Source organism: Nicotiana tabacum, chromosome 23 (assembly GCF_000715075.1).
Source record: "Nicotiana tabacum cultivar K326 chromosome 23, ASM71507v2, whole genome shotgun sequence".
Taxonomy (NCBI): Eukaryota; Viridiplantae; Streptophyta; class Magnoliopsida; order Solanales; family Solanaceae; genus Nicotiana; species Nicotiana tabacum.
The window spans coordinates 90,260,049-90,286,470 of record NC_134102.1 but is presented as its reverse complement, the minus strand read 5'-3'; the positions used below and the strand labels follow the sequence as shown (position 1 = coordinate 90,286,470).

The following is a 26,422-nucleotide window of genomic DNA, read 5'->3' as shown; positions in this document are numbered from 1 at the left end:
GATGGGAAGATCGACGAGGATGTCACACACAGTATCGGGGTGGGTGGACGGAGTGGAGGTTAGCATCTGGAGTCTTGTGTGACAAAGTGCCACGTTACTCAAAGGTAAGTTTTATAGAGCGGTGGTTAGACCGGCCATGGTGTATGGGGCTGAGTGTTGGCCAGTTAAGATCTCTCATATCCAGAAAATGAAAGTAGCTGAAATGAGGATGTTGAGATAGATGTACGGGCACATGGGGATGGATAAGATTAGAAATGATGATATACGGGAGAAGGTGGGCGTGGCTCCCATTGATGACAAGGATGCGGAAAGCGAGGCTCAGATGGTTCGAGCATGCCCAGATGCACCGGTGAGGAGGTGTAAGCGGCTGGCACTGGAAGGCATGAGAAGAGGTAGAGGCGGCCTAAGAAGTATGGGTAGAGGTGATCAAGCAGGACATGGCGCGGCTTCAAATTTCCGAGGACATGACCCTTGATAGGAAACTGTGGAGGTCGATTATTAGGGTTGTAGGGTAAGGTCGTAAATATGTGAGGCTAGTCTGATAGGATTTTTATCTTATACTGCTAGTGGTTAATGTTGTGTTCTCACTACTCTTTCGTTTTATAGTGTCGGACCTATTTACTGGTTATTGCTATTGTTTTCATCTATTTTTTGACTTTTATGTTGCTGTTATTATTCCTTTGGTTTCTGTTAATGGTACTGGTATATTATTTCTTCTCGTTTTCTTGAGCCAAGGATCTTTCAGAAAGAATCTCTACCCCCGGGGTAGGGGTAAGGTCTGAGCACACACTACCCTCCCCAGACTTCACTAGTGAGATTTCACTAGATCGTCGTCGTTGTACTTTGTACTATATATACATGCATGCACATATGCTCATAAACATGCTCTAAAATCACCTTAAGTATCAATGCTATAATACCTAATAACCTCTAAATTTACCAAGGATCTTATTACGACGATACGTGTTTACTTTGAAGGAAAAAGGATAGCTCAGATAAGAGGAAAATCCTGTCTTTCGAAGAACAAAAAGCTTTCTAAATAAAATTCTTTCTAAAAGTCAACTCTGACAACCTTTACAGTTAATTAACTCAATAATGACAATAGTACTTTTTTCTTTTCTGGGGCATAGAATAAAACAAAAGAGAAATAAACAAGCTAATGTACAAAAATCCTTCAAAATTCAAGATAAAATACTCCGCTGGCCCCCATGAACTCATCTGCCGATACCTTATTGAGGCACTAGCATTTTGAACGCCCTAGCACCCTTAAACCCCCTTTGTCTTCTCTTCGTCTCTATGTTTGAAGACCCTTCGTTGATGAATCTCACCCCTCATTCACGGGAAGAACAAAAGGTTTTACGTACTGCAAGAGATGAAGCAATAAAGAGTTAGATCGCCAGGTTATAACTGATTGAAATTCCTCCAATTGAAGGATAAAACTCCAAATTAAGAGAAACAGTATTAACATATTTATGCGGAAAATTAGAGAGCACGCTCTTCCAATGACTGCATGAGAAATCTTCAACCTCTATTCACCTGAAAACTCGTATAGTCCTTTAGAGTGCACATGATTTTACTGATTTTGGACGCTAGTATCATGGGCCGATGTATCATTAGTGAAAGCCAATTCCGAAACCAAAGCAATATGATCACTTCCCCACTTCTGGTAAATAGGAAAGCAGAAAAAGAAAAAAGAAACTGATTAGTACAAGGCTAAAAGACAAGTCGTTATGTAAAACTGCATATAGACAAATGTAAGAGTCGTAACAGAATGAGCAAATAACTTCCTTGTAATAGAGTAATAAATTTTGTCCACTTCACGTCTATCTATTAATGTAATGTGTGTATGCATTCCAGCCCTATAAACGAGGACAAGGCATTTGCAGATCTCATACATGTTAACTGAACTAGTGGGAATCCATATCCTTAAAAGATCCATGTCCACCATGAAACTGCAATGGTTCGTAGCCAATTTAACTGATTCCAATATGACTTTTTTCCAACAAACCATTGAGTCATAAGCCATGTGCACATGCTTGCCAACAAGAGCTGCATAAACAGCTTTAATAAGATCATGTGTTTTCATTCCCACTCTAAATCACATACTAAATCCCATAGCTATCACTGTAAACAAGGTTGGCACTTTCACACAGAAATGTTTGGTAAATAGATTATGCATTTTTTTCAATTGCATTGTTGATTGCCTTTTTATAGCTCGTACGGTTTCAAACATGAACGGAAAAAAAATACGACGATTATTAGAAGACTGAGAAATGACAGCTTTTGCAAAATTAAGTGTGTTCAGAAAATACTTACTAATGCAAAAATTTCAGTTCTTAAATTACTATGCACCACTCGACAAGTTAGAAACGAGAAATAGAAGCCCTATCTATAATACTTCAAGGAGGTGAATAAAGCTTTTACTGGCTGCTAAGATTCTTCTCATGCTTTAAGTGATCACAGTCAGCCATTAGAAATCCCCACTTGCCTTTCAGAAGGACAAATACCAGCCAATTAATGTGAATTTCTTCAAAGGTTTATGTGCATAACTCAAATGGTGCTTCTATAGACTCTTTGTCCTCGTCATTAGAATGTTTAAAGCTTGTTTGGTTTGTCGTATAAGGAAAATAAATCCGATATAAAATCCAATATAGGAGTAACTAATAACATTTGGTTTCCGACTTAAAACTCTGCATTACTAAAATGAATTCCAACATATACAACATTTGGTTTTTGAAATAAACTACTCCATTACTAATACTAGAAACCTATGCGGGAATACATAAATTACTTTACGCAGGATAGCTGCGAAATAAGACTACTTGTATCAGCAATCTGGATAAGAGCACCTAGACAAAATATCCTCAAAGCTAATTCTTGACATTGACATTGCAATCCTTGCATAAGTCATAACAAGTCAGTATTATTTAACTTAATATTGTTTAGCACATACATTCACTATAATATTATTATTTACACATGTATCATAATCATTGCATAACTAGTCCGTCATCCAAACGACGGGGTAATTTGGTATGATGTATAAGGAAAATAATCATAGTCTATAATTTTGTATAGTTTTATCCATTGTTTGGATTAGATTTAGGATCATGTATAACTAATTCTTGTATAACTTAATACACCAATTGGTGTATTATCTTATACCACCAACAACATAGAATGACTAATGCATGTATAACTTATACATGGATAAAGAACAAAAAGGACAAAATTATCCTCATCTTTTTCCTAGAGGCTAATGAAGGTCAAGCATCCAAGGGTATAACTGTAAACTCATCGCTTTTTAGTTTAGAAAAAAAAATTAAATGATATCTTGATATCCAATTTTAGTGCAATGTACTAAACACCCAATAAGAGATAATTCATGTATTACTAATCCTTGCATTATAATCCTTGTATAACTTATCTTCGTAACAAACGGCCCCTAAGTGTCAATTTAGAATGTTACCTCCCGTTGTCGTCCCCCTTGATCCAAATTATGTTTGGCACTTACAAATAGATATATTTCGTTAAAAAATCACATCTCTTATGTAAGATATTGCCCCACGTTATATGTGTTAGGTTTGACACTTATAAATAGATATGTTTTGCATCTATTCAATCATCGATACGTCTCTTGTTTTTTCCTTCTTCTTTTTTTATAATAATGTTGTTCGGGCCAACTAGCTTACATCTTGACTATGAAATCGGGTACCTAAACCCTCCCACCAATACAAATATCGTGTAACTCTTCTTACCAAGGTGAGACAGATGTAACGAAATAACCAAGCTTAATGCTTCAGATGGAATCCAAACCCTTGGTTTCCATCATTTCTTTCCAACTTCACTGACCACTAGACTATACTCTCCGGCTCTTTTCCTCCTATTCACATGGTATTGAAGCATCTATGATCACGAAAAAGATCTAGATATCTTCCGCGTAACGTAGAACACCTGTCAAATTTTCTTTCTTTTCCAAGTTCTACAATTCTTGTCTCTATCCGGTGGCACCGAGAGGGTGCACGATACTTACAGTTATAAATACTAGTTTCCTTAATCAATTACATGAACCACGGTAAAGATATATGACTGTATGAATCAAGTTGAGAGTGAGTGTCAGATATGTGTAATCATGTAGGTGTAAATAATTAGACTTAACGTAATATAGTATTAATGACCACATCAGAAAAGGAAAAAGAAACGATTCAGTCCATTGTAAAGCGTGGCTACAAAAGGATTCAGGCTTAAGACATTTCTTACCAAATTCTTTTAATTCTTTCTAATGTTTCTTCTATTTCTCACAACCTCAAGGGATTTTCTCCGGCTATGGATAACTTTCTTCCCCATCTTCAAATTCAAAACTATTTCCAAATCAAATACGTATATTACCTCTTGATCAAAATAGAATTAAGTTTACCTGAGATGTTCATTGGCAAAGAAGTCTTGCCCTACTTTAAATGCAAAGCTTATAGTTAGCTTGATTTACATTTCTTGTGGTAGTACCAGTGTACCACTAGCTTAAGTTTCTCTTGTAATTTCATCGGTCATAATTGGTATTGTTAAACTCTAATGGCAAACCCTTGGTATTAGAATGGTGAAATAAGAACATTTAGAGTGATATCTTTTTAAGTTATTAGGGAGGCCACAAAGGGGACTGATAGTGGAATGAGGAGGTCCAAGGAAAAGTGGAAGCTAAGAAAGCGGCATATCTGAAGCTAGTGGGGAGCACGGACGAGGAGAAGAGCACATGTAGGGAGTGTTAGAAGAAGGCAAGGAAAGAGGCAAAATTGACCGTCGCGGCGGCTAAGACTGCAGCATTCGAGCGATTGTATGAGGATCTTGGGGCAAAGGAGGCAACAGGAAGTTATACAGGTTAGCCAAGATTAGGGAGAGGAAGGCTCGGGACCTGGACCAAGTGCGGGGCATCAAAGACGAAGATGGTAAGGTTCTGATGGAAGAGGCGTGTATTAGGTGTAGAAGGCATGAGTACTTCCTTAGACTCTTGAATGAGGGAGGGAACAGGAACATCGTGCTAGGTGAGTTGGAAAATTCAAGGAGTCAGAGGGATTTTGGGTTTTGTAGGCATATTAGGAGCGAGGAGGTTGAGGGGGCAATGCGGAAGATGAGCAGGGGTAAGGCTACTAGGCCTGACGAGATCCCAGTGGAATTTTGGAAGGAAGAGGATCGAGTAGGCTTGGAATGGCTTACTGGTTTGTTTAATGTCATTTTCAGGACGAAGAACATGCCCAAAGATTGGCGGTGGAGTTTGATGATCCCGTTGTATAAAAACAAAGGTGATATCCAGGACTGTAACAACTATAGGGGTATCAAGCTGCTGAGTCATACTATGAAAGTTTGGGGGAGGGTGGTGGCGAGGAGGGTGTGACGTAGTGTTACTATTTCCGAGAACCAGCTCGGATTTATGCCGGGACGGTGTACTACAGAAGTCATTCACCTTGTGAGGAGATTGGTGGAGCAGTATAGGGAGAGAAAGAAAGACTTGCATATGGTATTCATTGACCTAGAGAAGGCTTATGATAATGTCCCGAGAGAGGGATATATGGAGGTTGTGTTTCAGTGGCGTACATAAGGGAGATTAAGGACATGTACGGAGGAGCGAAGATTCGGGTGAAGACTGCGAGAGGAGACTCGGATCATTTCCTAGTGGACATGGGGTTGCATCAGGGATCGGCTCTTAACCCGTTTTTGTTTGCCTTAGCGCTAGATGTGCTGATGCGACACATACAAGGGGAGGTGCCATGGCGTATGCTATTTGCTGATGACATAGTTCTGATTGACGAGACGCTAGGCGGTGTTAACGCTAGGTTGGAAGTTTGGAGACAAATACTGGAGTCTAAAGGTTTGTTGTTGAGTAGGTCAAAAACTGAGTATTTGGAGTGCAAGTTCAGTGATGGGATGCATGAAGAAGAAGTAGAAGTGAAGATTGGTACTCTAAGTCATCCCCAAAAGAGAGAGTTTCAAGTATTTTGGGTCTATTATTCAAGGATTAAATCTATGGTAAATGTGTCAAAAAAGAAGCTTAGAGGCTGTTCATAAGACAGCAGGTGCTTAAGTGATTTAGTATTTCAGGACGATTTCTTGTATTTCAACCCTGTTGCAAATTAAAATCCAAATTGGTATTCATAGCACTAAAATTTTTTGAAGACCACTATATGAAAGGAGATCACACAGCTATCCACCATGCATAACCAAAACAAAGTTCTGTGCAGCAAGGATGAATCGGAACTGTTGTTCTATGAAGAAACTATTCGTACTTTCTTTTACCAACATACCTTAGTAGGGAAACCTCTCACAAATTGCATGGCGTTTTTTGGAATGGGAGCAAGCACCCTCACAGTTTGAAGACCTTCAGAACGCCTGAGTTTAATTTGAACAATTAGTTTGCCATGTATATTCTTGAGTTCTAACTGATGGAATACCAAAAGCATCAACCACAGAGATGCATATGCATCTAACATATATAAAACAACACATCGAGGTCATATTCTATAGGAATCCTAATATCAGGAGCATTTCAAATTTTGTCATGAACAACTATGGCAATGTTACAAATCAATCTGGGATCTTATCTTTGTTCCTCAATGATGGAATTAAAGAAAAGGCAGCAGAAGCTAGGGGATTATTTAAAGATACTCACCATATATAATCAACTGTACCCATGAAAAGCCTGTGATAGCTGGTCACCTCAGGTTCTCCTGTTGAATCTCTTGTTCCAATAAAATCCTGAAACTGCGAAGATGTGAGTTGCAGTTATAAAAAATGAGCAAGTATTAAGCCAGATTACCAGCCAAGAGAAGATTATATCATACACATTTACCATAAGATACAGTATAGCACATTGAGAGTACACGCTTAGTCTAATAAGAGCTACCTCTACTTCCCTATATGAACTTGCCAACTTCAGATTATGTTCCACTATTGTGCAATCCGCATTGCCTGTAGCAGTTTCTAAATCCATTGGAGTCCAAGCTGATGGATCATAAGTAGACTTCTCCAGGTCAACAACCTCAGAATCCAAATCAGGAACATCATCTGCTATCTCGTCTCCTAGTGGACGCAACTCTAAGGAACCGTAACACTTCTTGAAGGAATCATTCAATTCCTCAAGAGCAGTTTTTTGAAATTGGTTAGAGTGAGATGGAAAGGAATCATCTTCACCATTTAACTGGGACAAAAATGTTTCACGATCGTGGCCTAAAAGTTCATCTTCTTTTGTGCCTCCAGATACCTCATTAAGTGACAAGCTGTCCATCTTTTCGTCCAATAAAACATCAAAACATGTCTCTGCGTATGAGGTTTTATGTTCATGTGACGTTTTAGTGCAACTCTCTTTACCAATTGATGATACGCTTTCAGAGGTTTCCAGAGGAGAAACTTCATGTACATTTGAAGAATCAGAAAATAGCCCCAACGATGACACATCTGAATTGGCTATTGTAGGTCCGTGAACACTCATCACATTTTCAGAACCAAAACCATCTACTTTGGACTGTCTATCCTTCTGTCTATATGAATCGGTTCCGGAACACACTTCTGCTTCAAAAGTTTTGTGAGAAGAGCTAGATGTCGCATTAGGGTTGGCATCCTTGCATCTACCGTGAGTGTCTTTATCATATTCATCTTCTTGAAAAGATTCTAGCGAACTTACTTCATGACTCGTACCTTCAACTGGAAACAATGAACCTTCACCACGAGAACTACTTGGATCTTCTCTAAAGACACCAACAGAAACATTACCATGAGTTTCTCTAGGTAACTCATTCGTACCCTTAGAGCATGGGATAACCATACAAGAACTGCCGGACTCATATACCACAGGACTCTGAGGCTGAGACAAGATACATACAGAAGATCCACTTGCTGAATCGTTTTTAGGAGAATCGAGCTTTTGTTCATCTAATGTCATCTTACTGTCTTTTACATCTCTCTCAGCAGCCAGTGCAGAGCTTTGAGCAGAGTTAACTGCATCCTGGTGTCTGTGGTATCAAAAGAGAATTCTAGTTTTAGAAACATCAAGGCTGAATCCTGAAAGCGATAAAGGGTGTAAAGTAAATATGATTTCAGAGACTTTCAGATTCACTGAATAGACATGAGATCCTTAATATGAAAATTAGAAATCCCCAGTCATTTTTGAAAAGACCAGTGCGTCAAGCTCAGCATGAATATGTGACTAACAAATTCAAAGAAAGGATAGGTGGACCAACCCTAATGACCTTGCATTTTTATTATCTTTTCCAAAATAATACTCAGAAACAATGTGCACCATATTTGGTAAGTTACTTCTTATTAATAGACAAGATTAGAGATTATCGGAATGCAAGTAAAAGACGTAGAGGGTAAAATGAAAGGTCACTTGAGATAGTTTAGCATGTTCTACATAAATCTCCAAATAGATTGGTCGATATGTGCAAGTACAATGATCTTTTAAGGTGCTAAAAGGAGAAGAGGTACGCCCAAAATGACATGGAACTAAGTTGTCCTAAAAGACCTACAAACACTCTAATCAAGACGGACTTAGCTAAGACTATGAAAACAAAGGATCCACATTAGCAATACCACCTATTAGGATTAAGGCCTGGTTGTTGTTTGTTGTTACACTTACATCAACTGCAGTGCATGTCAACAGTCTTTCTAGTTTGATTAGAAACTATATCAGTGTAGGGATGAGAGTGAATTTTAAAGAACCTCTAGTTTTTAAAAGTTCAAATTTACCTTAAAAGATATATTACATAGATGTATTGGAATGAAATGGACCCAAATAGAGCAGAATGATATATAGGTTTCATATAGTCCCCCCCCCAAACCCCCCAACTAGCTTGGAAATGGGATGTAGTTCATCGATGAAATTGAAGTAGAAATCTTATAAGATTATACATAAGCTGGTTGAAGGAAATATGAGGCAAAGGTCAAGTCTCCATGAAATCACCAGATAATTATTTAATTGAGGTAAGAAGTCCATACCTAGCACTAGGATTGAGGCTGCTATGTTTCACTGTATTAATTGTAGCAGACTCCTGTCCTGACACTTTATCCCGAGGCACTTCTGATAAGTCTAGCTGCAGGAACAAAGTGCCCCAAATGCATCCCGAAGCAAAGAATCATCATTTCCCCAGAGAAGACACAGAAGAAAAAAGGGGGTCGGGAACAGCAGCAAGAAACAAAACATCTTATGAAGCTTACCCTTTTCTCGACAATATAGTTGTACAATGGACTCTGGTAAAGGGAAAAAAGAATAAGGAATTATTGCAGGATTCTGTAAAGAGGAAAAAGACAAGCAAATTATTACACTACAACATAAAATTCAGTAGGAACCACAGAAAGTAAGAGGAGAAAATATGCCTTAATGAGAAACATGTCATAAGTGTTTCAATGGGAATCAATGAACCCACCTTTGGTGTACTGTTAAAATCTCCACAGATCACAACAGGAGCATTGTCCCAAAGTTTTGAAACACCATCAGCCTTATCCAGAAGCAACCTAACCTGATTGCAGCAAAATTTACTTACACTAAATGAAATACTGAATCCAATCAAGTGGATTCTTCGTTGTGGCTAAAAATGCTAAACTTAAAACAGGTGCATTAATCATGAAATGAAACCAAACCAACTTTATGCGGAGTAGACAAGCAAGACAGTTCTGCCAAGTATTCTATCTTAAAAGAGATACAAACCAACTTTATGAGGAATAGACAAGCAAGGCAGTTGCCAAGTATGCTATCTTAGAAGTGGATAACATTGTATGACTCTCACCATATACATTTAGCAGAAAGAGGGACCCATTTCTATAGCAACTGTTTAAATGCTGTGTTTGGGATACATGTACTTTTGAGGTTGCTGTTGTTTTTTTAGCCAAATTTGGAGATATTTACAGAAATAACTCATTCCTGAAGCTTTTTAAGTAAGGAAAGGATCAAGTAAACAGTTAAGGTGCAGTGCTGATGCTTCTTGATAAACATCTGCTTCTTCCAAAGATAAAAACCATCTGAGGAAAAGAGGTCCTCATATCAGAATAGTAAAATCCTTCCAGATCATATTTTCCCATCAAGTTTGGGGATATAGCTACTTCTTTGCCTTTCTAATGTAAAGCAGTAGGTTTATCTCATAGTAGGATTAACTGGTTTCCCGAGATTGGAGCTGTTTAATGTTTGTCTCTTCATGAAATAAAAACTTTTCCAACATTCAGATTTAAAAAACTATAATTTCTGAAAGAAAAGGGAAAAAAACAAAAACAAGAACACCAAAGCCAAAGAGGGATGCCCTCATGTCCTTGTATTAAAAATGATGGGGAAGAAAAGTTAACAGAGCTATTTAGAGACATCATAATTCAAAATACACTTCAGATGATCTTCAAAATACTATGAGATAAACCTACTGCTTTACCCTTGCCATACCACTATGGAGGGAACATCACGCCAATTGTAACGATAGGACGCTATAAATTACTTCAGTAGATAATAAAAGAGAATAACGAATTACAACATAATGTGTTTTGCTGGCTAGTGGTCAAACAGGCTATTCTGACACACGAGAGCTTAATGAAGAGAGGAATGCCTCTGTGCTCCAGATGTTTTCTGTGTGGAAGGGCCATCGAAACCAACAATCATCTATTTCTTCATTGTGAGGTGTCTAATAGATTGTGGAAGCTTTTCATAAGTATGAAAAGCTTAAGCTGGGTGATGCCTAGAGAGACTATGGACTTGCTGTCTAGTTGGGACTTTTTAGCTACAGGAAGCAGCCAGGAGAGGTGGTGGAGTCTCATTCCAGCATGCATTTGGTGGACTATCTGGCTGGAAAGGAACTCCAGATGTTTTGAAGACTCAGCAAATCCTGAACAGAAGATTAAAGTGAATTGTATATCTTTATTTCACTTTTGGTGTAAAGAAGCTTTAGTACAAGATGCAGATTCCCTAGTTGATCTCATCGGGTACTTGTAAATGCCACAAGACTAGTTCTTCACCACTTGTTTTTGTTCATCAATCTCTAAGTTTTTGGAAGTCTTGTAACTAGGGACCTTTTCTCTCAGCACTATCTTGGCGCTGAGATTTATCTATATATCAATGAAACCTGTTATCATTTCAAAAAAAACATAAGGAGCAAAGAAAGAACAGCACTCTTGAACTTTCATTTTCTAAATTCATGTCCATATATTCAATTAAACACTTCCAATAAACATAGAGCTTCTATTCACCTAATCACAGAAATATGATGAATACTAACTTCTCTTTAAATGGAACAATCTTAGAACAAAACTAACAAGCCATGACAAGCAGCAAATATGCAGACATGACAGGCTACAATCTAGCACGTCTCTAACGTGTGAAGCGGAGCAACATATGACTAGATAACTGCCAAGCATAGGATACAAAAGTACGCGATAACTGACTTACAGATAAATTCATGCACACAATGATGTGTGAAAAGACGGTATCTATTGACAATAAGTACCTGTCCAAGCTTAATCTCTCCCCTTCTAGGATTGAAAAGCACATGAGTATTACAAATTACAACCTTATTGGAGTGACCAGGTCTGCAAGCGTAAAATACACTAACTCAGCAGGTAAGAATAAGGACAAGAAACTTGAATAAGCTCATGCTAAGAACTCAAGAAAAAATGCTCCAAACAGCATCCAAATTTGTAAAAACATGAGCAACAATGAGTATCCAACACACAATCAACTGCTATCACTGGCCAATCTATAAGGATAAATCTGATTGAACAGGGACTTGAAAAACGAATATGAGAATATCTAAACCAGCTTATCTAGCAATTATCAATGCGAACAATATTGGAATGGCACAGTTGTCAATGATATAACAATATTTTAGAACAAACACTAAAATATGTGCGACCCATAAAAACCTATGACTGAGATGTAGACTTCCTGCATAGCCATCTTTACACTCGGATATTATGGTTAGGCACTTATCTTTCCTTACACAAAGTGGAATTATGTAAAGGAGCATTTCCTATGAAAACTGAGAGAGAGAGAGACGCTTCTTGAATGGTGCTGCAAATAAAGAGGACTGGGATAGGCAATCCTAAAACTCATTTATCCCTTTCTCGTCTTGTTCGAATACTAGAACAACATACCCAGTGAAATCCCACAAGTGGGGTCTGGGAGGATAGTGTACGCAGACCTTACCCTACCTTGTGAAGGTAGAGAGGATATTTTGATAGACCCTCGACTCAAGTAAAGCATAATCCCAACATTCATGAAAAAAAGATACATTAGTGGGGAAGCCATGGAAAAAGAAGCAGCAACAATAGCATGAAAACAAGATAACGGAAGAAAAAACAACAGGTAGTAATAGAAATAAAAAAATAAGAAAATACGAGAGTAATACTAATACTACTAGTATGGAGAAAATATGTGCTCGACTACTTGCTAACCAACTACCTTAATCCTCGACCTCCACACCCTTTTATCAAGGGTTATGTCCTCAGTACGCAGCAGATGTACCATATTTTGTCTAATCATTTCTCACCAATACATTTTTCGCCTACTCCTGCCTCTCCTTATACGCACCATTGCCAACCTCTCACACCTCCTCATTGGGGCATCTGTGTATCTCCTCTTGACATGTTCAAACCACCTCAACCTTGCTTCCCGCATTTTGTCCACCATAGAAGTCACTCTCACCTTGTCCCGAATATCTTCATTTCAAATCATATCTCTACTAGTATGCCCACACATCCATCTCAGCATCCTCATCTCCACCACTTTTATTTTTTTAGACATGAGAGTTCGTGACGGGCCAACACTCCACCCCATACAACATAGTCGGTCGAACCACCACTAAGTAGAACTTATCTTTTAACTCTTGAAGGCACATTCTTATCAAACAATACCCCGGATACAAGCCTCCACTTCATCCACCCCGCCCAATACGATGTGTGACATCATCGTCAATCTCCCAATTACCTTGGATTATAGACCTAAAATACTTAAAACTCTCTCTTGGGGATGACTTGTGTATCAAACCTCACTTCCACATCATCCTCATCAGATATGTCACTGAACTTGCACTCCAAGTATTCTGTTTTAGTCCTGCTCAACCGGAAACCTTTAGACTCTAGGGTCCATCTCCAAACCCCCAGCCTATGCTTAACACCGCCTCGCGTCTTGTCAATAAATACTACGTCATTTGAAAATAACATGCACCATAGCACCTCCCTTTAATTAATAAAAAGTAAACTTATCCATCACCAAAGCAAATAAAAACTAGTTGAGAGCTGATCCTTGATGTAACTTAATCACCACGGGAAAGTGTCCCGAGTCTCCTCTTATTGTCCTTACCCGTGTCTTGGCTCCAACATACATGTCCCCTAGTGTCTGCAACATGCAAACCTCTAACCTCCAAACATCTCCAGAGAACCTCCCTTAAGACTTTGTTGTATGCTTTTTCCAAGTCGATGAATACCGTATGTAAGTCCCTCCTCCTCTCCCTATACTACTCCACCAATCTCCTTACAACGTGAATGGCTTCTATAGTCTAACGCCCCGACTTGAATCTGAACTGATTCTCGGGAATAGACACACCCATTTTCACCCTCATCTCCACCACCCTCTCCCAAACTTTCATAGTGTGGCTTAGCAGCTTGATACCCTTATAGTTATAGCAATTTTGGATATCACCCTTATTCTTGTACAACTGATACATTGTACTTGTTCTTGTACAATAGAATCGTTGTACTCCACCTCCATTCCTCATCCACTTTGCCACCCTAAAAATGACATTAAACAATGCAGTAAGTCACTCCAAGCCTACCCTGCCCACTCTCTTCTAAAATCCCATGGGGATCTCGTCTGGTCCGATCGCTCTTCCCCTACTCATCTGATTCTGTCGAACCTGTTACTGTCTGTAGAAGCGAACACACACACGCAGAGCGAGAGAGGGAGAAGAGATAGGGGAAAAGGGAGAGAAGGAAGGAGACGAGCGTAGAAGACTGGTCATGTCGCCGGACACCGACCAGAAAAGGAAAGAAGAACAGAGGAAAGAGAGAGAAAGGAGAGAGAGAGAAGAAACAGAAAGAGAATAGAAGAAGAGAGGAAGAGAAAGAGACCTTATATGTACTCAGTTACCATTGAAAGAGAAGAAGAAGAGAGGAAGAGGAAGAGAAAGAGACCTTATATGTACTCAATTACCATTGACGGAGAAGAACAAGAGTGGCAATGACAGTTGTTACAGTTGTGAGAGAGAGAGAGAGAGTCTACAATACGCAACCAAAGGCAATTTTCAAATACTCGGGGGTCAAACAGTCAAATACTAGTTTTGCTTCATTCCCCATGCCTTCACTCTTTGTTACTTCAACCTTTTGTTTGCAGCTTAATAATATTATGCCAAATACTTGAATTGACACAGATAACCCAACTTACAGATAATTTAGTTGGGGATGTGGAAAAAAATAAATAATAAAAAGGAAAAAAGGCCGAGGATGTGAAACTTTCGATCAATAGTGAGGCCTGATATTTGTTTCAAAAGGTACAAATTAAACTTTCAAGAGATAAGTTTTTTTACGGTGTAAGTGCCAATACAAAGGAGATCATACCTTGCTGAGAGAGCTGGTGCGACACTCTTATTTTGCTGACCCAGAGACTGTAAGCAAGAGATAAACACAATAAAACGAACTTCTAAAACAAGCACAAGCAAGTTTTGAATTTGAAGACACATTAAAGCAATGGAGAATACACTTGAAAGAATTTATGTACCTCAAATACACATATCTGAGCTACATTATCCCGTAGCCCGAACTTTTTAAATTCAATAAATTCTTCATGCACCAACTTGAATCTAACATAAAACATTTCAACGTATTTCCAATTAGGTAATATCATGAACTAGTAACCAAGATTCCACAACATGTACTGTATTGCCAAAAATAAACACAATAAATGCTAAATATTAAGATGATAAAGCAAATCAACGAATAGTGCTGTAAAAGTAACACTTAATATCCTGGAATGTTGAATCTCTAAACATGCACTCAGCTAATATTTACCAAACAGTCTAAACAATAAATATGCACTCAGCATGCTTAAATGACTTTGGAGCATATCAAGCAAGTTTCCAACTCAATTGGAGTAGAGAATCCAGACACAGACATGCGCGGTGCCAAAGATACTATGGAATTGGCAATGACATGATATGAGAGTGGATTCTATGACACCAATGTTTACATAAAATAGACACAAAAAGAATTTAAAAAAATTGTTTCCTCATTCATAATTAAGTCTAATAACAGCATCACCTATTTAGACTATCCTTCGGATTTGAGGCTGCAAAAGAATAGAATTTCCTTACCTTGACGCATTCCAAAATATTGCACATCCATCAGCTGGATCTCCAGTGCGCCTCTACATCAAATATATTCCACATTGCATATGAAAGTGTTATTATACACTAAACAAACTATGCATTTTGTTCTTGTAGTTCAAGAGTAATAAGGTTCTCAGTGCTAGTTATGGGTAAAAGTATACATGCAAGTATCAGATATGGAAAATTCAAATGGTTGCCTATTCCTCAACTCATTTTGATTCCTGCAAGACAAAGTCTAGATTACTTATTAGTAGGCAGAGAGGAAGGATTTTATATAATAAAGTTGGGCTTTAGGTGAAAATAAATGAGTCCTAGGGTTTATGGGTAAGGAGACTTCCTGCTATCAATGGAGGAGCCGGAGAAATGAGGGTAAAAAAACCAACTTAATGATGGCCGCTTATCTGAGTAAGAAGACAATGACTCTTACTGTTGGTAAGCAATCTCCTCTACACGTTATCTTTGGGCGTTTTACTCTCTTTCAAAGAGATGACTATGCAAACCTCAAAGTATTACGGATGCACGTGCTTTCTTAAACAAGACAAATTGAGCCCTATGTATCACTCTATGTGTTTTCTGGTTGGGACTTGAGGTACACCTCTCTCAAAAGGGCTACAAGTGTTAATGATCCTTCTACATTTATACTTTACCTTATCAAAGAAAAAATGATCCTTCTACAAGACGATTCCACATTTCTCGACATGTCAACTTTCCGAACATGTGCCTTACTATGGAGCTCAGGACTTTGAGATTCCGTGTGAAAACTGGGGAAAGGAGAGTTTTTAATGTGCATAGATGGAAAAAAAAAATGCGAGAGGTGTCCTCTTTAAATCCAAGGTTTTAGAATTGATCAAAGAATTGAGCTAATGGTTCCAATTTAGCGAATTAACATATGAAATTATACACCCATCCTTGCTTTGAAGAAAGTAGAGGATAATATTCATGCATTAATAATCTATCATGATCTTAGTAATCAGACGGTAGCTTATTGACAAATGTCATTATTGTTACGCTAACAACCAGGTCGTGAGGCTTTCCAAGGGGATGTTTTTTTTACTAGACAGATATACAAGTATTGAAGCATCACATAGTTGATGGATACTCTTCCAGCTCATACTCTAACCTTGCCAAACTTAGAATGTAGTAAGTGAGGTAAGGAGTATATGATTAATGTCTTGGATCTATCGAGTGATGGTTTAGAACCATATTTATTGTTGCACTTGAACCACCACAACTCTCAGCAAACCAACAGAGGCATGACCTTATTAATATATGAAGCCATAGGATTAAGGACCTTGTGGTTCCACCAACCAAGAAGTAGCATTCAACAATTGGTGTTCCCAAACCAGTTGAGCAAACACAGAGCAAAATAGATGCTCAACATATTCGAAGCTTGAGTTAACAATAGAATCAACACATCAATAACATTTAGGGGAAAGAGAATGACCAAAACTACATATCAAAGACGAGAAAGGAAGCCTTGTGTACCCCTCACCGGAAAGATGGCGATGATGGAGGAAATGAGTGCAGTTGAGAAGAATGAAACATGGGAGATTGTTGATTTACCTCCGGGAAAGAAGACTGAGAGCTATATGTAAATGGGTATAGACAGTGAAATTACATCCAGGTGGGGATATTGAGAGATATAAGTGGCAAGTGGATTCACACAAACCAAAGAATAGATTATGGCAAAGGAACCTTTCATCCAAGATGTTTACTAAATTTATTATTGGGTCCTTATTTTGACTTTAATAGCCTTATACCTAGTATTACTCGGTAGGAACAATTTCTCATCGGAAAATTTTTTTGCATCCTAATATTTTTAAAGAGCCTAATGAACTTTCTAGCGAATATTTACGAATTATATATATGCCGTATTTGAAGGTTCAAATCCCCAAATTTACATTGCACTTCATAACAAAATGTTGATTTCTGATGTATAATTGCATATCATAATGTACGAAACTTGGAATATTATAGATATATTGCTCTTGGGATAGGGTTGGACCCTCCCTCTGGCATTTGCTCCACAACATATTAATCAACAGTAAGTTCACTAACAAATAAATTGTAAAAATATTTGACAAGTGAAGAATAGCACGAAAGCATAAAAAACCTTCCAGATGCCATTATATTCACGCAACTTCAATTCTGCCTCCAACTCTTGGAATCTGTCAACCTCCTGGAAGGAGGAACATCACAAGCCATACCAAGGATTGTTACTTCCAGAAGTGAATACAAGTAGAACAATGAAACAAAGACTTAGAAGTAAGGGGTCGAAACATATTGGAGACTTGCATTCTTCTTCTTCTTTTTGGGGGGGTTTGGGGGGGAGGGGGGGAGGTACGGGTGGAAAGATTGTGGAAGAGACGGGAAAAAGATTGATTATATTAAGCTTTGCAAGGAAAAGAAAATGCATACATAGACACACACATAATATGTAAGAAAAGTTTCTACGTGTTCTCATGCGCGACTCAACGAATTTGGTAACTCAAAAGCCAAATATTATTAAAAGGCCCTTAAATTTTCATAAAATTCATACGATAATGAGACAAAAAAGAAACCCACATGTTTTGGTTTAGTGGTAAGAGCGCAACGCGTGATGTGTAGGTTAGACTCACATCACGGTTTCGAACTCTCCCGCGGACAAAAGTATGATATTTAAGTGGAAAATGGTAGAGGGGTGGGCTCATTATCCATCGTGTTCGAATCTTGCGCCATTGTCCTCGAGAATTTCTTAATTAAAAAAGATAAGACACACAAGAACTTGCGTTCTGATGTATGCATCAATATATGACAAAAACAAATAGCTAACTCATAGAACCTGCGTTGAAATTAGAGAGTGATATCGTCAAAAACATGGGGAAAAAAAAGAGTGTACATACAGAAAGAAAAATTAGAATTGATGAGAAGGTAAATATACTATTTAATTTAATAAGAGAAAATTTATCGTTATTTACTCACTCAATCATCAACCTCAATCAAATTTAAAAAATGTAAAAATTTAAAAAAAAATATTAATAATAATTGGATAAATTATATGTTCTATATAATACTAATATAGTGTTTTGTAATTTTGCGGCCTTAATACTTGGGGGCCTAAGGCAAGGGCTTTATCGGCCTTACGGCCTTACCTTAGAGCCGCCCCTGCGTGTTATGTCATTTCTCTCTCTAGTCTCTTCTTTATCACATGGTACCAAAGAGAAATTATTTATTAAGCATTAACCAATGACTTTCACGAGAAAAATCTCTTTGTCACACAACTTTTTAGTGATTGTGAGTACTCCTTGAGTCGTCCTTAGTTTTGTGAATGTTGCGCATCAACCCAGCACCACCTAGACATTGATACTTTCCAACTAACAAAACCTGACATGCCTTGCACTGACCGGAGAGGACGCATGCCAACATGCCTTGCACCAACTCTTATTTCTCACTATATGTGTGGTACAATATCTCTTTGTTTCATACACGCCTTTAAAATTTGCTAGCCCAAATACATACATTTAAAACAAACTCAATATAGAGTTACCAATTCACAGATGGTACTACACCTTTGGTACCAACCTGGAAGGAAGAACAAATACGTATATTAGACTTTAGAAAAATTTCCATACATCCAGCATCATACCGCATCAATCTGTGCCTATTCCACAACATCACTGTGATTGAACCACAATTCGAAGAGTGTAGAAGGCAAAACAAGATTAATTGAGTCATGAGTCATAACCTGAAAACACAATATGTCAGCTGACCACCATCCAAGCTCAGAAAGAATACTTCTTTTACGCCATTCCCAGTCTAAAATATGTTGTGGTATGTGATAGTAAAGTTTTCTCTGATGATCAATTGCAAGGTAATCAGCAAGTATGTTGTATGATAAGACTGTAAATCGCTCTGCAATATATAATAGCATAGTAAAACATTCATCACTTTGGTCTAGACCTAGCTTAGCAAATAAAAAATTATGACATACAGACAGAAATTGAAAGTAAACAAGTATCTCAAAGTGGCACAGAAGAAGTCAAATATTTTGCACGCTACAATCTTAAACTCCAACCACATTTCAGCTAACTTGGATGATTTATTGTGAATATATATTAAGGGGATGCTCCATTATAGTGGTAAGAAAGGGAGCAAATAAAATGATTTAAATATTTTTTCCATTTCTAAGAAGAAACCTAGAGGTCCACTCCAGGATAGGACGGCTTAAAAGAATATATTCCACACTTCCAAGCATGACCCAAAAGGGAACTCTCTAAATGTTCCATGTTCCCGTCCTACTTATTTGTTCGCAATAGGTGGTTAGTTGTCCCCAACATCGTGAAAGATAAAATGGAACTCGCGAGAGCAAGCCTCGAGGCAACACAACCTCTAAATAATTCGACTTGATCTTGATAGGTGAGGGATTCATCTCGTACACAATTAAATCGTTAGACTAACACCTTGTGCATACTTGATATTGTTTTATGTTATTCTGTAACTAAGAATTTGATGACTTCGATTTTTTTTTGAGTCGCTGGGTCAGTAAAATAAGAGTGCCACACCAGCTCCCTCAGCAAGGTATGATCTCCTTTGTATTGGCACTTGCACTGTAAAACAACTTATCTCTTGAAAGTTTAATTTTCATCTTTTGAAAATAATATCTGCTGAGACCTCACTACTGCTGGAAAGTTTCGCATCCTCTCCTTTTTTTATCTTTTATTATTTATTTTTTTCCACACCCCCAACTAAATTATCTGTAACTTGGGTTATCTGTGTCAATTCAAGTATTTGGCAAAATATTATTAAGCTACAAACAAAAGGTTGAAGTATCAAACAGTGAAGGCCTGGGGAATGAAACAAAACTAGTATTTGACTATTTGACCCTCGAGTATTTGAAAATTGCCTTTGGTTGCATATCGTAGACTCTCTCTCTCTCTCACTCTCAACAGTAACCGCTGTCACTGCCACTCTTTTTCTGCTCCGTCGATGGAAACTAAGCACATGTAAGGTATCTTTCTCTTCTTCTACTCTTCTCTCTCCTTCTCTCTCTCTTTCCTCGTTTCTTCTTTCCTTTTCAGGTTGGAGTCTGGCGACATGACCAGTCTTCTACGTTGCTTGTCTCTTTCCTTCTCTGTTTCTCCCTCTCTCGCTTTGCGTGTGTGTGTGTGTGTGTGTTCGCGTCTAGGACAGTAATAGGTTCCGGCCGAACCAGACGAGCGGGAAAAGAGCGACTGGACCAGACGAGATCCCAGTAAAATTTTGAAAGAGTGCGGACCGTGTAAGTTTGAAGTGGCTTGCTGGGTTGTTGATTGTTATTTAAAAAATGCCTGAGGAATGGAGGTGGAGTACAATGATTCCGTTTTACAAGAACAAGGTTGATATCCAAATGGTGATGGGGTTACACTAGGGATCAGCTCTCAGTCCGTGTTTATTTGCTTTGCTAATGGATGAATTGATGCGGCACACTAACGGGAAGTGTCATGGTGCATGCTATTGCAAATGACGTAGTACTTATTAACGAGACGTAAGACGGCATTAACGATAGGCTGGAGGTTTGGAGACAGACCCTAGAGTCTAAAAGTTTTCAGTTGAGCAGGACTAAAACAGAATAGTATGCAAGTTCAGTGACGCAACTCATGAGGATGACATGGAAGTGAGGCTTAGTACACAAGTCATCCCCAAGAGAGGAAGTTTCAAGTATCTTAGGTCTATAATCCAAGGTAATGGGGAGATTGACGATGAAGTCACACATCGTATTGGAGCGGTGTAAATGAAGTGGAGGCTTGCATCCGGGTTCTTGTATGATAAGAATGTGCCTCCAAGAGTTAAAAGTAAGTTCTACAGAGTAGTGGTTCAACCAACTATGTTGTAATGAGGGGAGTATTGGCCAGTCAAAAACTCTCATGTCCAGAAGATGGAAGTGGCGGAGATAAGGACGTTGAGATGTATGTGTGGTCATATTAGCAGAGATATGATTAGAAATGAAGATATTCGGGACAAGGTGAGAGTGGCCTCTTTGGTGAACAAGATGTGTGAAGCGAGATTGAGGTAGTTTGGACATGTCAAGAGTAGATGCACAGAAGCCCTACTGAGGAGGTGTGAGAAGTTGGCAAGGGTGGGTCTAATGAGAGGCAGAGGTAAGCCAAAGAACTATTGGGGAGAGGTGATTAGGTAAGACATGGCACTGAGGACATAACCCTTGATAGAAGGGTGTGGAGGTCGAGGATTAAGGTAGTAGGTTAGCAGGTAGTCGCGCGCTTTTCTTCTCCATACCAATAATATTAATATTACTCTCGTATTTTCTTATTCTTTCAATTGTATTACATGTTTTTGCTTCGGTTTTTTTTTTGCATGCTATTATTACTGCTTTTTTTTTCATGGATTATTCACTACTGTATCTCTTTTTCATGAATGCTGCGATTATGCTTTACTTGAGCAGAAGGTCTATCGCAAACAGCCTGCGTACACACTAACCTCCCTAGACCTCATTTGTGAGATTTCACTGGTATATTGTTGTTGTGACAAGGAAAAATAGCATCAAGCAGAAGCTCTATCTACCGCATAAGCAATCCAAATTCCATTTTACACGTCAACAGGTAAGGGAACAGATAAAATTCATAGCATCCTCCTCATCATTCAATATATTCCATCTTGATGTAGACCGAACCTGGTAGATTCTAGGAAATTGAAGATGACTTCTTCAACCCCACCAGAATACCTAGAACAAGAAGGAGAATAAGTAATAAAATAAGGGATAGAGGAATTAGAGAATTATGGTTACTCGTCGAGGTGCATGCAAGCTGGCCCGAATACTATAAAGATAACAACAACCCAGTGGAATCCCACAAGTGGGATTTGGGGAGGGTAATGTATACACAGACCTTACCCCTACCCTAATTCTCTAATTCCCCGGCCCGAATACTATAATTATCAAAAAAATTAAGGAATTAGGGTTGAAGATTACAAGAAATCAATTATGAATTAGTTGACCCGCTTTGTAATTCAACTATAAATCACTAGTTAAAGGATAGAAGAAAGAAGGATCAAACTAAGTAAGGAATGCAATAGGTAAAACCCAAGAACAATTAAAGATGCTTGAAATAAACTAATTACCGTCAATTACAAAACCAAATCCAAAGGGAGAAATAGAAATTAACTATAAATGAACTAGTTCTCATGATGTAACCCAAGAGAGGTTCATTGTAGAGACAAAGAAAAAATCCATAACTCACAAAGAGTCTCATATTCATAATTCTAAGCTAGCTTCCCTAAAAATAAAGACAAAGACTACTTATACTAGGGTTGGTATTTGGGCTAAGAAATGAAACCCCTAAGCTAGTCTTAAAGAGCTAAATGGTCAAATTACTAAGATACCCATATTACAAAGGTAACCTTCAATTGATCTTGTACCCTTTCTTCCTTAAAACTTCCATTTAAGCATACTTAAGGCCTTGAGATCTTCTTTCCACGCCTTCTCTAAGTGCTCCAACTCTTGCTAGTTGAAAGAATGCACCAAAATCCTTGATGGCTACCTTGATCTGCGTCGCATCTACACGAATATGCTAAAAGATTTATACAATTAGCTATGGAATATTGTATGAGTAGCCCTTTCCCCCAAGCATGTCTTGGTTCTTTTCTCTCCAAATGCTCCTGCAAATGCACCATTGTATAGTGATCCATATTTTCTTGAACTCTATTTTTTTTGTCTTCACCAAGTAGCAACTTATCACAACTTCCTTTAAGTTGTGTGGCATGACTTATTTGATCCCCTAAGGCTTAAAAACATATTCCAGACTTCTCTTGCTATTGTATAATGTGCAAATAAGTGTTTTAAGTCTTCTATATCTGCACAATACATACAGTGTATATTGCAAATATTAACATTTTCGGCTTAATTTCTCGTGTCAGGAAAGCATAATCTAGAGCTATACAGCCAAGGCATACTTTTATTGGTGCTCTTCCTTCCCAAAAAGATAACCAAGACCCTCTACTTTCAGATTCCTGCTGTTTTTCTTCTTTTTTTATAATTGAAAAATACGGTTCAAAACTCGGCACATAATGGCACGCCCCTCTACCCTTCTCAACTTAAATATCAGGCTTTTGTTTGAGACCGGGTTCGAACGCATGACATGCACCTAACCTATCTCTACGACGGGCAGTATTTAGTTTACCTCCTTATTATTCAATTATTCCTTAACGAAGTTCCGATACCAAATCTAGGATAGTATATCAAAGCCAGGTAATTTAAAAAAGTGCACATCTTTTTTTTGGACGCACCAATTGGACATGCTACTTCCTCTTCTTCACTTTCTTTTTTACCTCTAGTTGTCTCCATGCTCTTCTACAAGACTATGTTCAATTTTAGCAATTAAATGTGTTTGCCTTAACTGAAATGGAAGTTTCATATTGGTTAGCGAAAGTGAAACTCTTCTCCATTCCATCTGCATATCAACACGTTGTATGAAACAATTAGGCCCTATTTTGTTTAATTTTAAAGAATAATCAACCTTGAACACAAAGAGGTATCCTCTTCTATTCTACATCACATTTCTCACCACACGCTGTTACCCAATAAGCCAAAGAAAAGAATTTCCAAGTAGACCATATCTTATGACTACAAACTCATAATACAAACATACTAAACCTTTTGTATAATATCAAGTCAGTTCCATGGATTCTTTAACTTCATGTATGTCCTTCCATCTATACAACAAAAAAAACACAACTGCAACTATGTCTCAATCTCAAGCACGAGGATTCATCGTGAATTGACTAGCTTTTAACTGGTTATCAAACTACCACAACCATCTTAACAGTTCATGTACCTGAATTCAAGTAAACGTAACACTGAAGAAATATACAAATTTACCACAATGAGGCGGAGGTCCAGGTCTAGCATACTCCCAATTCCGAAAGTTCAATGCCTTGGGAGGGGATGGCCGCGGCCTAAACTGCTGATTCTCACAAAAATTCAGTCTACTGAACCGCTGATTCTCATAAAAGTTCGGTCTATTAAACTGCTGATTCTCATAAAAACTCGGTCTATTAAACTGCTGATTCCGATAATATTGTGTTCCTCGTGGCGGTGGCAGCACTGCTCTATTGAACTGCTGATTGTGATAAAATCCTGCTGGTGGCGGCATTGCTCTATAAGATTGCTGATTGTGATGAAAAGGCTGACGCGATTGAGGAGGCGGCAATTGTCCATAAGTCGGTTGATTAGGATAGAAATTCGGTGTTGGTGCCCTAGGTCGAAAATTGGGGGAAGGACGGAGATTTCTATTGGTTTCACGAACAGAATGGAAGTGAGAGTCTCCAGTTGCGATGTTTTGCTCACTTCGTTCGCCGGAAGGACGGTCGGAAAAGTTTCTCCGACCGCGGCTCCGGCCGCCTCGGAACTGTAACGGAGTCAGGAGAGTTTTGTTAACAGTTTAGAAATGGACGTTAATGTGAGTTTTGCATTCGGGGGAAGAATTCTTACTGATTGAGCAGAGGACATGGCAGCGTTGGCGGTGGCGGCGTCGGTGAAAGCAGCGGCTGCAAGGAGGTGGAGGGAAGGAGCAGAGTGTTTCATGAATGTTTCACTTTCCAACTGACGAAACTGTAAATTGCAATATTATGCAACTGCTTCCATTGAACGACACGTCTTAACTGCTAATGGTGGTTCGAATAGCGAAAATGTAAAAGTAGTCCTTTTAAGTTTGAGGTTAGGTTTGAAGCAGTCCCTTGGATAAATTATTGAGCAACTTTTATCTTAAGTTTGTTAAAAAAAATTGGCATTTTTGTCGAATATTTAACAAATTCTAGGTATTAAATTTAATAGAAATTATAGGAAAAAAGATTAACCACAAACACCAAAAAATATCGTCAAAAAAATCTCATAAATTATTATGATGGTTCTATACATCATGCAAATCTACAAGTATGGGCATAAATATTCTAGTGTGAGTCCAACCCATGATAACACCCAATTAACTCTTACCAACCCATGATAACACCCAATTAACTCTTACGAGGTTGTGTGGGATAAGGTTGAGAGTTCCGCGGAATCTTGAACTCCTTTCGCTAAAATTGGGTTGCTTATCTATCTGACTACAGTCAAATAAGATCCACTTGGACTGAGATAGAAGATTGAGGGTTGTTTGGTTCATGCGATAAGGTGGGATAAGGTGGTTTAGAATTTATGATTAAATTTATTCTATATTTGATTTGAGGTATTAATTAAACTTAATATAAAAAAAATTAAGAAAAAAAGAATAATCATAAACACCAAAAATATCGTCAAAATCTCAAAAACTACCTCCAAATTTAGGTTTTCCTTACAAAAAATTATTTTGATATTTTCATGACAAAGCAAAGCACACAGTCCCTAAAATGTTAGAACTCATACATGACAAAAAGTGTAGTAAAAAACGGTATGTTAAGCTCTTTAAAAATGCTTTTGTTTTCGGTCTTTTCTTGGACTCATGTGGCTAATAGGTGACAAAAGGATGATGATATTTTATTGGAAATATAGCATAGAAAGGGGTTCTTACGCAGTAAATAAATGATCTAGTCAATCATTCTTCTATCGATTCTGCATTTTCGGTTTAGTAAGGTTAAAGTAGGTGGGAGCTAAAAGAGTATCTGCCGTTTGTGTGATACTTTAATGACTTAGATTTTTTTTTTAAGGTCGTGTACAACCATCTTATTGCACAAGTATGGGCTGGGCCTACCTTTATCCTAGAAGAGCGGTACAAAGCACAAGTTTAAATGGGAACTGAGATAGGAACTATTACCCACGGATCTAGAACTAAAGCTGACCTTTAGCTAGTCTACCATGTGTCAAAAGTCTATACTCGCATTTGCGATGAATAATTAGAGTTTTTATGACGAGATAAAAAAAATCTTTATCTTAAGGAATTTAAAGGACCAAAACTGCTCAAGCATATATTTTAAGGACACTTTGAACCTACCCAAACATAAGGGGTTGTTTTTGTTATTTTCTTGGTTTGAAAACAACATCTTCTTTCGACAGCACCTGGTGAGATCGCGATCGTAAGATCTTTGGACAATTCCGAATCGAACGGTTCGAAATTAAAAATCAAAAGTCCATGTTGCTTTAG

At 38.1% G+C, this 26,422-nt stretch overlaps 1 protein-coding gene across 5 annotated transcripts; it reads right to left on the bottom strand.

Moving 5' to 3' along the window:
- Positions 1 to 1,014: 1,014 nt before the first annotated feature.
- On the bottom strand, positions 1,015 to 25,015 carry LOC107774115 (carbon catabolite repressor protein 4 homolog 6). 5 transcript variants are annotated; one of them, XM_016593620.2, is made up of 16 exons: positions 24,799 to 25,015; positions 24,187 to 24,715; positions 19,063 to 19,229; positions 17,452 to 17,517; positions 15,324 to 15,376; positions 14,732 to 14,813; positions 14,572 to 14,618; positions 11,466 to 11,547; positions 9,411 to 9,503; positions 9,202 to 9,234; positions 8,983 to 9,077; positions 6,839 to 7,997; positions 6,659 to 6,750; positions 6,294 to 6,378; positions 1,537 to 1,663; positions 1,015 to 1,363 (listed from the first exon to the last, which is right to left on the bottom strand). In XM_016593620.2, exons 1-15 carry the CDS (start codon positions 24,889 to 24,891, stop codon positions 1,574 to 1,576), a joined length of 2,766 nt encoding a protein of 921 aa, XP_016449106.1. In that variant the 5' UTR covers positions 24,892 to 25,015; the 3' UTR covers positions 1,015 to 1,363; positions 1,537 to 1,573. The 5 variants fall into 5 exon arrangements, with proteins under 5 accessions (XP_016449106.1, XP_075101406.1, XP_016449159.1 ...); XM_075245305.1 differs by having other exon boundaries at positions 6,659 to 6,744; XM_016593673.2 differs by having other exon boundaries at positions 6,893 to 7,997.
- Between the last annotated feature and the right edge of the window lie 1,407 nt (positions 25,016 to 26,422).

Coding starts and splice junctions, on each gene's coding strand:
- LOC107774115 (XM_016593620.2), bottom strand. CDS start 24,891: ATGAAACACTCTGCTCCTTCCCTCCACCTCCTTGCAGCCGCTGCTTTC. Junction 19,230..24,186: donor TGGACCTCCGCCTCATTGTG/GTAAATTTGTAT, acceptor TATATATTGCAG/AGCGATTTACAGTCTTATCA. Junction 14,619..14,731: donor CTCAGATATGTGTATTTGAG/GTACATAAATTC, acceptor TCTTGCTTACAG/TCTCTGGGTCAGCAAAATAA.